Source organism: Rhinichthys klamathensis, unplaced genomic scaffold (genome assembly GCF_029890125.1).
Source record: "Rhinichthys klamathensis goyatoka isolate OS25496 unplaced genomic scaffold, OSU_Roscu_1.1 h1tg000846l_1, whole genome shotgun sequence".
NCBI lineage: Eukaryota > Metazoa > Chordata > Actinopteri > Cypriniformes > Leuciscidae > Rhinichthys > Rhinichthys klamathensis.
The window spans coordinates 364,157-377,932 of NW_026607220.1; the positions used below are offsets into that span (position 1 = coordinate 364,157).

Here is a 13,776-nt window from a genome sequence, read left to right on the forward strand (position 1 = left end):
GCCACACTCATCATAAGCAATTACACCGATGTACAGACACAAGAAACATAGGCCGGAGCGTGTGTACTGGCTGGGGAAAGCTTAGCCTTCCCTCGACCGCGTGCATAATTTGAGTATATGACCACTGTCCTCAGATGATGTGGGATTCCGACTGCTCAGATTCCCCTCCATGACGTTTGATCAGTGGCATAGCCTACAACTACTTTATTTTACGTCGCAGAAAAGAACTGTAATTTGTGAAATACATGTGCATATGGTGTTGCGGGGCCTACTTCTCAAAAATACCCTTCAACCTTTTTTTTTTTTTTTTACCCAAAGTGTTCAAGACGTGACTAAGCTAGTTAAACCCACCATAATTCACACGTTGTTTTAGCATGTAGTTGATTCGCCCTCCGCCTAGGACAAGTTATATCCTGTAATGAGGTCTATCTGCCAATCTGTAAAACGATTATTAGTAAATTTATTTATCTGGAAGGATGGTTCAGACTTTGTTAGAACAGACAGTGCTGGGCTGAAAGCACATCACAGGACAGTATAAGCTATAGGTTGATTCAGTGAAACATGCGGACTCTCAGGTGATTGGCTGGGGGTAGATGACATCATTGAAAGTCCGCTTCCTCAGTCGCGCGCGCTAAACTCCTGGAAAGAGATCAGAGCCGCTCGCGCAGATGGGAGCCACATCTGGCGGATCGTAAACTGAGTTGATTTAGAGAAAACCACGCGCCCGAGGTGTGTTTAGGTGAGCCGCCAGTCACGATGGTCAGAGTCATAATGAGCTTCTCCCCTCTGGCGAGAGCCGCGCGCGTCAAGAACGCATGATGTGAAAAACAAAGTCATCCCGCGCAACATGAGGACAGCCCTTCTAATAATATTGAGGACAAACTTGACGGAGTGAAAGAGGAAGTGTGGATTCTTTTTCTATTTTTTTTTTCTTCTGGCTGGCTGAGCATTTTTAAAATCATGCAACATGAATGTAACTAACAGCACTGGAGCAGAGGGACTCGCGCCCTGGAACTTCAACGGTGAGTTGCGAGTGAAGGCACATAAGTATGACACGAAAGAGTTAGAAAAGAAAGAGTTCCTTATGTCACAACAGAGAATTGCGATGTATGTGTTCATTGTGTGAGTAGTACATATACTGAGACCATGTCCAAAGACTCGTATTCGTGACGGTATGGTGTTACTCCCAGTCCCAACGAAAACTCAAATTGTCCTGTAATGTTTTCCACGATGAATATGTTCCAGGTTTGTGTTATTGTCTTTGTAGGCTATATAATTTTGTAGATCCCTTTTCACCCTTTCAGAATGAGCTGCAAAAGCATATGAAAGAAGCATTAATGGTAATTAAAGACACCAGCAAAATGGCTAAACCTGTTTATCCCATTCCGTATGCACTTTAAAATTAACATTAGGAAAAACAAAATATGTAAATCAACGTTCTTTCATCTCGAGAAACATATATGTAATCAAATTATTACAGTTCCATTTAAAATATTTTACTCAAGTTATATGGTTAAACAGAATATGAAGTGGGGCGGTCTGAAGGAACATGGACAGGTCTCTGATTGCATTCATTATATAATGCTTTTGTTAATTCTAGATACAGAGGTTAAATTATATGATGTATTTTGTGTTATTAAAAGTCTTAACTAAAACAGCTTTGGCTGTTTGAACAGCTTGCTCCAAACAAAACTGTATGATTATATCCTATGTGAATGTTTGTTCCATTTATGATTCTGTGTATGTAGGTACTGTAATGCTTTTGCGGTGAGAAAATTAATTTAAACATCAAACACCTTAAACAACAGTTTATGTGAGTGTGCAGTGTGTGTGTGTGTGTGTGTGTGTGTGTGTGTGTGACTGATGAGTGATTCAGTGGTGATTTTTGGAATGTCCTGAGGCATTGGCTGATGGTGGTTTGACATGGACTGATTGACGTTTAGATTAGATAAGTCTTGATGTTTACATATAGATTAGTGTAGTTTTAGGCAGAAAGTCGTTTCTTGCCAATTCACCATTGGTTTCTCTTTACTCTTATCGCCACTCTGCTAACTGGGCTATCAGGACCTGATTCTCAAGCCCCTGTGGTCTCTTTCTGTAGCTTGTGCTTTAATGATTAATACACATTTTCTTATTATTATTACGGATTATTAATACGGTAAACCCTGCTCTCTGTGACAAAGATCTGTTATGCCTTTCTCTCAAAGAATATGCCTATGCCCATATGCAGCACAGAATGCAAATGTATATTTTATCTAAAAACTAAATTGGATCCAGTTCTTAAAATGTTGCCTTTTAAGCTCTTTAGAAGCAGAGTGCATATCACCACAGAACAGGCACACAATCCCCCTCAGATACTTGCACAGACTCCCCTCTCCAATCTGACAATAAAACAGAAAACATACAGACATTTTGGGGCACTGAACATGGGGGAAAGAAACTAAAAGCCTGAGCATCTGTCACAGTTCACGCGGAGAGATTTTAACAATAATACAAATCTCTCAGTTTCGTTATCTCTGACCGACTCAATCACATCAGACTAATGCGCATGATGGCGCCTTTTTGATTCTGTGACCATGATGCCCACTGTGTGAACTGGTAGAATCCCCTAGAGTGAAAGTCTCATGTATCTCTCTCTCTCTCTCTCTCTCTGTGTGTGTGTGTGTGTGTCTGGTTTTCTCACTCTTCCTCATCCTTCCTCGCGCTCTCTTTGTCTCTGGCTGGGTGTTAACCCAGTTTCACAGAGGAAAGTGTGTCGCTATGCTGCTGTTTCACCCTGTTACACGCACTCACACACAAACACTGAGAAAAGAATGAAATGCCTGGAGACACAGCCAGTTCTCTGTGGGTTCTCAACAGGGAGAGAGAAGAGCTATAACAGCTGAAGCAGCAGGATTGGCTTTTGGCTTTAAACAAAGCCCTGAGCATTCTGCCACTGGTCGCCAACAATTGCATCACCTGTGACACCTTTAGACTAAATATTTAATCAGACTTAGCACATTTTGGTTGTCAGTATAATATATCATTACTGTGCAGAAGACTTGAGCGGATAGCCTTCAGCATTGTAGCATGATGGACAGCCTGTCATGGGACATTCTGATCCCAAATGGCGCCCTCTATTGTCAGCGTGCACCTAATTGTTTTGAGAGATCATCCAAGAAAGATCTAGCCTGGGAAAACCCAGACAACTTCCGGCAAATTTAGATTTGCTCTGAAAGTTAGTCTGGCAAAGAGCTCATTCCAGCTCATTTCCAATCCGTCGAAATCGCGGCACCAATCAGAAACGTTGGGGGCGGGCTTTACACGATGACGACAGCGCTGGGATTTTGAAGCAGATTTTGTAGCCTACATTACAAAGATGGATGCCGCCGTCGAACATCACTCGTTCGAATCAGCTATCGCGTCTGTTTTAAGCGATTTGAACGTTTCCTTTTAGTTAAAAACCGAGCAAAGAACAACACTCGGAGATGTTTTTCCGCCGCTCTGCATACGTCATCTCCTTCATCGCTCTGATTGGGTTTAGGTCTATCCGCGACGTCCGTTGGTGACGCCCCTCTGGAAATGATTTGTCTATGACGCTTTGCCAGACCATAACTCAGTTACAACTGAGAATGGTCTGGTTTTAACCAGGTTAAAAAAGATCACATCACAACTGACAATAATAAGATTTTATTTATTCATTATTTTAATGATAGATCATTACAACAAGGGTTTCGACCAATCATATCTTATGAAACATCATCGTTGGTTGAATTAAACCATTAAAATGAATTGCCTGAGAATTCTTTGGTTTCCCCAGTTTGATTTTTGTATGTTTGGGGACTGGCTGGGATCATGGCATGTCATTTTAATTTCCATAGGAATTGACTCAAATTGTAGTATCAATGGGGTTTAATGTATCTTTCAGCACCTTGGGAGAAAAGCAAAGCTGAACTTTGCACTTATCAATATGATGAATACCACATAATGCCACTGGAAGTAGTCCGACACTGACTTAGACAAATTTATTTTTACTCACTGGAGAGAATGATGCTGATAACTGCGTGAGTTGTGAGTCGTTGTGTGTCAATAATTGAAGGTTCTTTCCATGGCGCTCACAATGGCACAGTTACCAGGGAACCATCACCCACATCACCATCTCTCTTAGACTATCTGCCTATAAGAAACATCTAAAATATTTCTGTAGTTGTGTAAAACCCCCATTAAAATGTGTGCTCAATCCTGTGGCTGATGTAAGGATGCTGCGTCACTTGTCACAATGCTTTTGAAGTTTCGCTCGTCTGTCTGCTGATCAGCTTAATCAATGCTGCTAAACTGTAGCACAGCGGGGCATTGTGCAATATTCAGAGAATTAGCAGAGAATTAGAATTGTGTGTGGGAGAGAGAACGAGAGAGTCATTAGTTTGCCAGTGGCCAGTATGGGGGATCTTATAACGAGCACATATCAGAATCAAAGGAGGAGTCTGATGAACAGACCACAAAGCAGCCCACACACACTCCCACTGCGATGTCTGTCCGAATCTGCAGAGGCATGTGTGCCGTCTGTGTGTCCTGGTTGCCCTAACAAACTCTAACTTTTGATTGTCAAAGACACTTGGAAAAGACACTTCAACACTAATAATCAATGGAACCTTTCAACTTGTTATTTTTGAATGCTGACACATTGTTATAGATATTTATGTTAATTAACTGATATTCATGTGTGATTTATTTTTTTGTTCAGAGATGTACTGGTGGGGGAAAGTATATTTGGTAGCAGATGGCTTTATGTTTCGAGCTGCCAGCTGGTAACTGGAGGCTTTCTGCTTTTAGTCCCAAAAGAGTCACTAAATGAGCAGCATCCATGTGTTTGTTGGTGTGCATGCATTTGTTTGTGCAGACAAGCGTGTGTGACTACATCCATAGTCAAATCCTCTGCAGCTGAGTTGACTCCCTTCCTATTCTTTGTCATTCAATTAAATGTAAAAGTACAAGTGTTTAGCCTTTATGAAAGTCTGTGCCAGTGTGTGTGAAGCAGGGAAGTGTTTGAGCAACAGCTGCTGTTTTCTGCATCCCAGTGCTTAGCACAGGAGACACACAGCCGGGAGAATGACAGCTTATATAAAAGTCTCGGTTTGTGACTCGCTTTGGAGACTCTGGAAACTTCTCTCACTGTATTTTTGACAAGATGTCATCGCCTCACTGTACATGCAGCAAAACAACCAAAATGCTCTAGTATCAGTGCAGAAAAGTCTCCAATGAACAATAACAGGTTTTTTGAAGATACTGACACAAACGTTACTATAACTTGTGGCAGGTGATTTATATTTTGTTTCTTTCTCTCTTTATTTCTCGTTATAATAATTCATTCTAAAAGAGAACATTAAAAATAAAAAATAAAATTATTATTATTTTATTCATTTTAATGTACTCTCGTTTATTATGTATTATACAAGAGAACATTAAACTTAATTACAAACAGTGACTATTTATAAATGACAATATACAGTAATAGGAATTCTATGGCATGTAATGGTATCCTTGATGCAGTTATGTCAGTTTAAAATATGTTTAGAATTATAGTGTTTAAGAATTTATATCACAATAAGCTCATGTACTGGATAACTGACTAAAAACCAAAAAAAAAAGTAAAACAGAGCAAGTGTGCTTAGAGAGGGAGAGATAATAAGTGTCATCAATAATTAGTTAATGTGCAGAATGTGTCCGGAGAGAGAGATGAGTAGAGGTGAGGGTAGATGAATTATTATGATTATATAAGCCATGGAGCTCTTCTTCAGCCTAATGGCGTTCAGTTAGAAATTAGCACTATTTATAACGTTCTAGCACATCACTGACATATCACTGCTGGGGTCATTCTGTAGTCACAGATTATCGCCCTCTTGGTAACGGTTAGACTGGTATTGTTTTTCAAAGCTCTGTCGAGCAGGTCCCGTATCAACTCGCTTAGGACATTGAGCTCAGGAACACAGAATGGGGCAGAGGAATACATTGGCACGCGGTTGTGATCAGGCACGGAGCTGCTGCGCTGCTGAGAGCCAGCTGAGATCAGACACCTCATATCTCACTGCTGCAGGCTGAGCATCCTGCCAGCTCCACATCCACAGCTGTGGGAGAACTTCAGAACCAGATCCTATCACAAAAATAGATGCCACTCACCCTTGCTTAGTTTGCATGTAATAATTGTTTAGCCATTTTGAGGCTCCATCATGCATTTGCGATAAGAAATCATTTGATAGATTATGTTCAACTATGAGAGGTCGGTGTGGTTTACTGTACATTTGTTGTTGATCCTTTTTTAATAATAATAATAACCTTTATTTTATAAAGCGCCTTTAAAAGCAGATTCGCTGTACACACAATAGACAATTGTTAAAAGAAAACACATCGACAGGTAAATGCAAGTTTCAAAAAGTATGTCTTAAGTTGACCTTTACAAATGTCATAAGTCTGGGCTTCCCTAAGTTCAAGAGGCAGAGAATTCCAAAGGACAGGTGCGTAGAAGGAAAAAGCCCTGTCACCCATAGACTTTAAGCGAGTTTTAGGAACCACCAGCATGCTCGATTGTGAGGAGCGCAATCTGCGATTCGGAGTGTAGGGGTGTAACAGTTCAGATAGATAATTTGGAGGCAGACCGTGCAAAGACTTATATGTAAGCATCATAATCTTAAAATCGACTCGGAACCTAACTGGGAGCCAATGCAAGGATTCCAAAACCGGAGTGATATATGGTTGCATATTCTGGACCCAGTTAAGATCATAGCAGCAGAATTTTGTACACGTTGAAGCTTGTGTAGTGTCCTATTTTTTTAGGAGCAGAATGGATCAAATCTCTGGTCGAATCCATGAATAAGCTTTCGCAGGTCCTCATATTTTTATTCCAGGATGTGTACTTTTGAGTGTCTGGTTTCTGTGGCGTACACAGATGTGTCAATGACACGTATTCATCATGCAGTGAGAGACAGGAATCATCGGTTAATTTGAGATTGCCTGTCTACATTATGGATATTCAGATCCGCCCATCGGATACAAACTGCGGAAAAAACGGCCCAGATAGAATCAGCTGCGGTTTGGAGGAGGAGGGTGGTGGCTTTGCTCGCCATCAATTTCAATGAAGCTGCAAAGTGGCGCTCACAATCAACAGCACAATCTGTTCAAAATCCTCTGGTAAAGTCAAGAATCTAATGTTTAGCGCAGGCTTTGCTGAGATGTTAGTCAGCATGTCGAAATGTTCCAGACTGTTTTTATCTCCTGACATGAGAGCCAGTGCCGGTATTGTGCTGGTTCAAAGCTCAGACAACCTCTCAGCACACAAATGTCACTCCATCCTCAAAGAGCTTTGACTCTGAATATTAACCTTCAGAAGAGGGGAAAACCCTCAAACAAAGCAAACAAACAAACACACATACACAACGACGGCTCTTTTAGGTGACGTTTCAGTTCAGGGCTTTACTCAGACCTAAAGAAAGATGTGAATATTATTGAATGTAAAGCATAGGCCTACTACATGAATAAAATGCAGGCATCGTGATTTTTCCTGACATTGCATGTCTCATTATACACGCACTCTGTCTCAGACTGTTTGTGTAAACAGATTTCATTTTGAATGCTAGGCTTTCTGTTCTGTTTCTTATTCTGTTCTGATTCCAGCTGTGAGATTTTTAATGACAAAAATGCTGGATCAGGTCAGATCAGATCAGAGGAAGCTGGGCAGAACAGCCAACCAAAGCAATCTTACAGTGGTGTGGTGGAGCTTTTCAACTAGCCATATCTGCGGGACTTCTGTATATGAGTGATCCACAATCCTTTGGTTCTGCGATGTTCGTGTGTGATGTGTGCAGCAGGGAATGAATGTGCATGTGTTGGGTGTGTGTGTGGTTAGATGAGGCTCTGCTTTTTTACTTGTCACATTGTGCACACTTACTGGACTGACAGCAGGACAGATGAGGTACAGTATTATTATCTTTAACAAAACTACAATGACATCTAAAGGAGCACATTTTTTGTTAAATTAAAGGAGAACTCCGGTCAATTTTAATATTGAGCTCATTTTTTTGTACATTTGGAGTGCTGTCAGTACAGACAAAAACGACCAAAATCGGTGTTGCCTACACCGTGTTATCCTCTTTTTAAAATTCGCACCCTGTTGACTTCAATGGGGCAAGTTCTAAACCTGCTTTTAGCCTCTTAACATCCTTGATTTGTCATTACAAATAGATGTGAAAGATATTAATAAAAATGATGTTTATTCAGCCAGCTCACATACCTGTATTTACTTCCTGGTTTCGTTCGAAGTCCACAGTAGTCGATTGTCGAGTTCGCGCGCGCGATCGTTAGTTATATTACTTACCAATGATCGCGCGCGCGAACTCGACAATCGACTACTGTGGACTTCGAACGAAACCAGGAAGGAAATACAGGTATGTGAGCTGGCTGAATAAACATCATTTTTATTCATATCTTTCGCATCTATTGCAGTCAGATTGACCGTGGTCACTCTTAATAACACCACTCACATGGCTGTGCACTTGTAATGACAAATCAAGGATGTTAAGAGGCTAAAAGCAGGTTTAGAACTTGCCCCATTGAAGTCAACAGGGTGCGAATTTTAAAAAGAGGATAACACGGTGTAGGCAACACCGATTTTGGTCGTTTTTGTCTGTACTGACAGCACTCCAAATGTACAAAAAATGAGCTCAATGTTAAAATTGACCGGAGTTCTCCTTTAAATATTTACTGTTAACAGGCAACTAATTCATTTTAATTACAGTTTAAATCACGCTATGTATATTATAAAACTTGAAACCTTTTGCAGCACATCTGCATTACACAAGAAAATGCAGCTAGATAAAATAACACTTGAGTGTGCAGAGATATATAACATTCTTAAATGATACTAGTTGGCGCATTAATAACTTTGGCTGCCTCTTAATACTAAAATGAAAGTAAAAACTAAATCAACTGAAACAAGAAATCCCTCAAATAAGTTGAAATACAAATAAAGCAGAAATAAAAAATATACAGCAAAGTATACTAACCTTGCCTGGCTCTAGCACCATGACGAGCTTCACATAGACAAGCTTCAGCTGTTCTGCTTCAGTGGAAGAGTTTGGGGTGTTAGGGGTTGGTGTTTGTGTACAGAGTCAAATTGTACAAGAAAGCTGATAAAACAGTCCTGGAGAGCTTTCTCCCACGGTGATATCAGATGAATATTTTTGATTCATATTTAATGAGGCTTGGCGCTTATCTTTCCGCTCTGCTCGAATCCACAGTTGAGTAATTGCTGATTCATATTTGATAAGGGGTAAAGAATCCTCTCCCCACACTGAGTCACCTGCACCTGAGGGGGAAAATATAGAGCAAGACCCAAACTATATCAATTTCTAATCGCTTTCCAAGTACCAATAGCCAAAGATCTTAAGAAGTGTGATCAGTGTTGGCATGAGAGAGGAGGAGAGAATGTGTGTCTGTGTCAAAAGCTTTCAAAAGGAATAGGATATGTGGTGTCTAACCGTCCGGAGTGTGGCAGTGCTTTGATGCCCGCTGATGATCAGGCAGGTGGTTTTAAGAGAGAATAAAGATAAAGAGAGGGTCTGGGTCGGGGTCCTTCCTCTGGTGGGAAACTGATTTCAGATTTAATAGATATAAAGATTTGTTATATCTTTATTCATCAAGAGTAGTTTAAAGCATAAAAAAAGAAGAAAATAATAATAATTTGATGCGTTGGCAGCATTCATAGCAAGTCTTTTGCCATGTTTATTCATAGTGATAGGTTGTAATTTCACTGGTTATCCAGAAGATGGCAACCTTCAAAAGATATGACTGAAACAACTCTTCTAGGAATTAAAATGGGCAAGAATGAAGTGTCTTTAAAATGCTTAAAGATATTTGCGTTTGTTCTTTGGTGTATTTTGTGCATTTAGGAAACGCCTGCCTTGAGTTGCTTCAATAGGTTTTTAATTGCCCTTTGGATTAATACTTTATCAGTATGACAACAGCTTCCCAGAAGTATACATGAAGAAGGTTATGGATAATTCATTACCTGAAACAAAAAGCTTCTCACATTTATGCATTAAAACGATTTTTTCACGCCTTTTTCTATGGTAGTGCATTGTGCCCTGCGCTGTCTCTTGTAAAGTTTAGCATGCAGCATGCATCATGACGAAATCTCTAGAAATGCAGCCCACATTCACAAATGGCATGCCAAACCCCTCAATTTTTCATATACCGAGATCCTTCCTTGAATATCTATGATAAAGGAAGCAATAAACATTCATTTTATGGAAATTGTTCATATAATAAATGGGTGTATGTAAATCCTGCATCAAAGGGTTGCTGTGATTTTTTTTTGTGGAGCACTGAGGTTCTCAGGGTTCCAAGTCTAATAATTGTATTTAATTGTTCCTGAGCAGCTCAGATCATTAGGAAGCCCAGGGGTCATGTGAGTTTACCGACAGGGCAGCTTTGCCTTCTTTGATTGGATAATGTTGTAAGGAGTAGAGTTTGTATATCTGAATAAAACATGACCGTGTTATTAATCATGAGGATTTCATTAATCTTCTCTTCACCTGAGACTGCTCACCCCAATGCCTGAACGCTTTCACACTGTCTCAATAATTATTAAAGGTTCAGTTAGTTGATGCGTTAGGTACCATGAATTAACAATGAACAACAATTTCTACAACATTTATTAATCTAGGTAAATGGTAATGTATAAATATACTTTTATTCATTGTTAATCCATATTTGTTCATAATGCATCAATGTTACACAATGTGAAATATTAGAAAATTAATTAGTATATGTAGAAATGAGCATTAAGATAATTGCAGCAAAAGGATCACCCATTATTTCATGTTAGTTATTTCATTAACTAATGTTAACAAATTGAACTTTATTGTAAAATATTCTATAATGAATTATGCTGGTTTGTATTTAATAATAACACTGAACAAAACAAAAAATTATTTTGCATAGTTGGTAACATTTATATATGCTAACAAATAGCATATATACGGAAGCGTATTGCATTCACTTGAGGAAAAAAATCTACTCTGTTTTTCTGAATTAACGAGTTAATTATCTCAGAATTACGAGATTATTTTTCATGGAAAAAAGTTTTTGCTCTGTTTTCTGAATTAACGAGTTATATATCTCAGAATTATGAGATATTAACTCGTTAATTCAGAAAAACAGAGCAAAAACTTTTTTTCCATGAAAAATTATCTTGTAATTCTGAGATAATTAACACGTTAATTCAGAAAAACAGTCGATTTTTTTTCCCTCAAGTGAATGCAATACGCTTCCGTATATATATAACAGTACATTGTTTGTTTTTTTACCCTAATGACCAGTGCACTCATTGGTTAGTGCCAGTGGGTCAGATAATAGATAATTACACGCTGTAATTATACTGTTCAAGATGAGTGTTTGAGGAAGGAAATGAGTTCAAGGAAATGTTTGAATTTATGTTACATGAATCCAGACTTCACAATCCTGCAAAACTGTATGCCCTGCAACAAAAACAAAACAATTCCAACTACAACACTGGACATTAGTCTGAGGTGTATAGGGCGTTATGTTTCATCATTACTGTTACAGCTCTAAGTGTTTTTTGAGAGTTGTTAAATTAGCTCTTGCCAGCTGGGTCACACATACTACCTTGCTTTTAATATAAACAGCATATTTATATTTCACTCTACCAGTATTTATATCAGCCTGGGATTATTTTCAGTGCATTTTCATCCATTCTGATATCTGCATTTTTGTCATTTATAGCATTGTATCTGTGTTGTGTGTGTATTTCAGGCTCATTGAGCAACGTGTCCAGTGATGCCAACTTCAGCTGTGACAGCGGCAGCGCTAATGGCTCGTGTGCAGCGGTTGAGGCGGGCGGCGAGAGCCCGTACAAGGCGGTGGAGATGGTCTTCATCGCACTGGTTACTGGATCCCTCAGTTTTGTCACCGTTGTGGGCAACATCCTCGTCATGCTCTCAATCAAGGTTAATCGACACCTACAGACCGTCAACAACTACTTCCTTTTCAGCCTGGCCTGTGCAGATCTCATTATCGGTGTGTTCTCCATGAACCTTTACACCGTCTACATCATCAAGGGCTACTGGCCGCTTGGCCCAGTCGTGTGTGACCTGTGGCTCGCGCTGGATTATGTGGTCAGCAACGCTTCTGTCATGAACCTGCTAATCATCAGCTTTGACCGATACTTCTGTGTGACCAAACCCTTGAGTTATCCTACACGCAGAACCACCAAGATGGCTGGCCTCATGATTGCCACCGCCTGGATCATGTCTTTCATCCTGTGGGCTCCCGCTATCCTGTTCTGGCAGTTCATCGTCGGAGAACGGACCGTAGAGCATGGCGAATGTTATATCCAGTTCCTTTCCAACCCAGCGGCCACGTTCGGCACAGCCATTGCTGCGTTCTACCTGCCGGTGGTCATCATGACGGTGCTTTATGTGCACATCTCTTTGGCCAGCCGCAGCCGTGTGTCCAAGCAAAAGCCCGAGGCTAAGAAAGAGAAGAAAGGCCAGAAGTCAAGCGGCCTGCTCAAGAGTCACGTCTTGAAGCAGGACAACAACAACCAGTCCCCTCCAAAGCCCAGCCTGGATACCTGTTCTACAGTAGACACTGTGAAGAACGGCAAACTAGACGAGTCTGTGGTATCAGCTAAAGCTGACTCGTGCGTGCAGCCGGAGAAGGAGAGCTCAAACGAGTCCAGCACGGCCAGCATAGCGCATAAAGAGCCCAAAGAGCGAGCAAACAGTGAAGTGACTTCAGAGGCTGGCCTGACACCCGCACCAACAGCCGCACCTAAAATCAACCCTCAATCCAAATGGTCCAAGATCAAGATAGTCACCAAACAGGCAGGAGACGAGTGCATCACAGCCATCGAGATCGTCCCACCGAACAGCACCGGCGAGAGGCGCTCCATCCCCGTCAACCGTCCCCGCACGGTGGCGCGCAAGTTTGCCAGCATCGCCCGCAGCCAGGTGAAGAGGAAAAGGCAGATGGCGGCGCGAGAGAAGAAAGTGACAAAAACAATCTTCGCCATCCTGCTGGCCTTCATCATCACGTGGACGCCATACAACGTGATGGTCTTAATCAGCACGTTCTGCCAGTCGTGCGTTCCAGACACAGTCTGGGCCATTGGCTACTGGCTCTGCTACGTCAACAGCACCATCAACCCCGCTTGCTATGCACTCTGTAACGCCACCTTCAAAAAGACCTTCAAAAACCTGCTCATGTGCCAGTATAAGAACATCGGCACCAGATGAACTGAGGAAAGAAGCAGCCAGCAGAGATGGAGGGTGTGATATGGAGAGTATAAAGGCTGTCCGTCCTGGCTCTTCTGACCCCCATACCTTTGAAGCTTCGGAAGGTATTGCACAGTACATTGAGAGGCATGATAGTCCCATAATGCTAAACAGTGCGTTATGATCAAAACGTAATATATTAAGGAATCAGTGTTTACAAGAAGATGATGGAGCGATAGACAATAAGCTGATTCACTGAAGAAATCAAGACTTTTTCAGTAATCTGATCATTGCTGCACTGCTAAGACCACTGAACTCTGCACTACATCGACATGAAGATCAGGCTGCGAATGACATTAAATTAGATGGCTCATTATTTCCAACAGTGAAGAGAGAGAATCCCAGCAAATATAAACCAGAAGAGACTTGGTGAATTAAGGGAATTTATTGATTCATTTATATTCCCAGTACAGCACAAATGGTATCTATCAAATCCTTTTGGTTAGTA

At 40.8% G+C, this 13,776-nt stretch overlaps 1 protein-coding gene across 1 annotated transcript; it reads left to right on the plus strand.

Moving 5' to 3' along the window:
* Nucleotides 1-505: 505 nt before the first annotated feature.
* Nucleotides 506-13,776, plus strand: chrm4a (cholinergic receptor, muscarinic 4a). Its single transcript, XM_056243795.1, has 2 exons — nucleotides 506-1,022; nucleotides 11,806-13,776. Exons 1-2 carry the CDS (start codon nucleotides 968-970, stop codon nucleotides 13,287-13,289), a joined length of 1,539 nt encoding a protein of 512 aa, XP_056099770.1. The 5' UTR covers nucleotides 506-967; the 3' UTR covers nucleotides 13,290-13,776.

Bases quoted from the DNA above. Each gene is read 5' to 3' on its own strand.
- chrm4a (XM_056243795.1), top strand. From the start codon at position 968: ATGAATGTAACTAACAGCACTGGAGCAGAGGGACTCGCGCCCTGGAAC. The intron at 1,023-11,805 runs GTGAGTTGCGAG...TGTGTATTTCAG, and splicing joins CGCGCCCTGGAACTTCAACG to GCTCATTGAGCAACGTGTCC.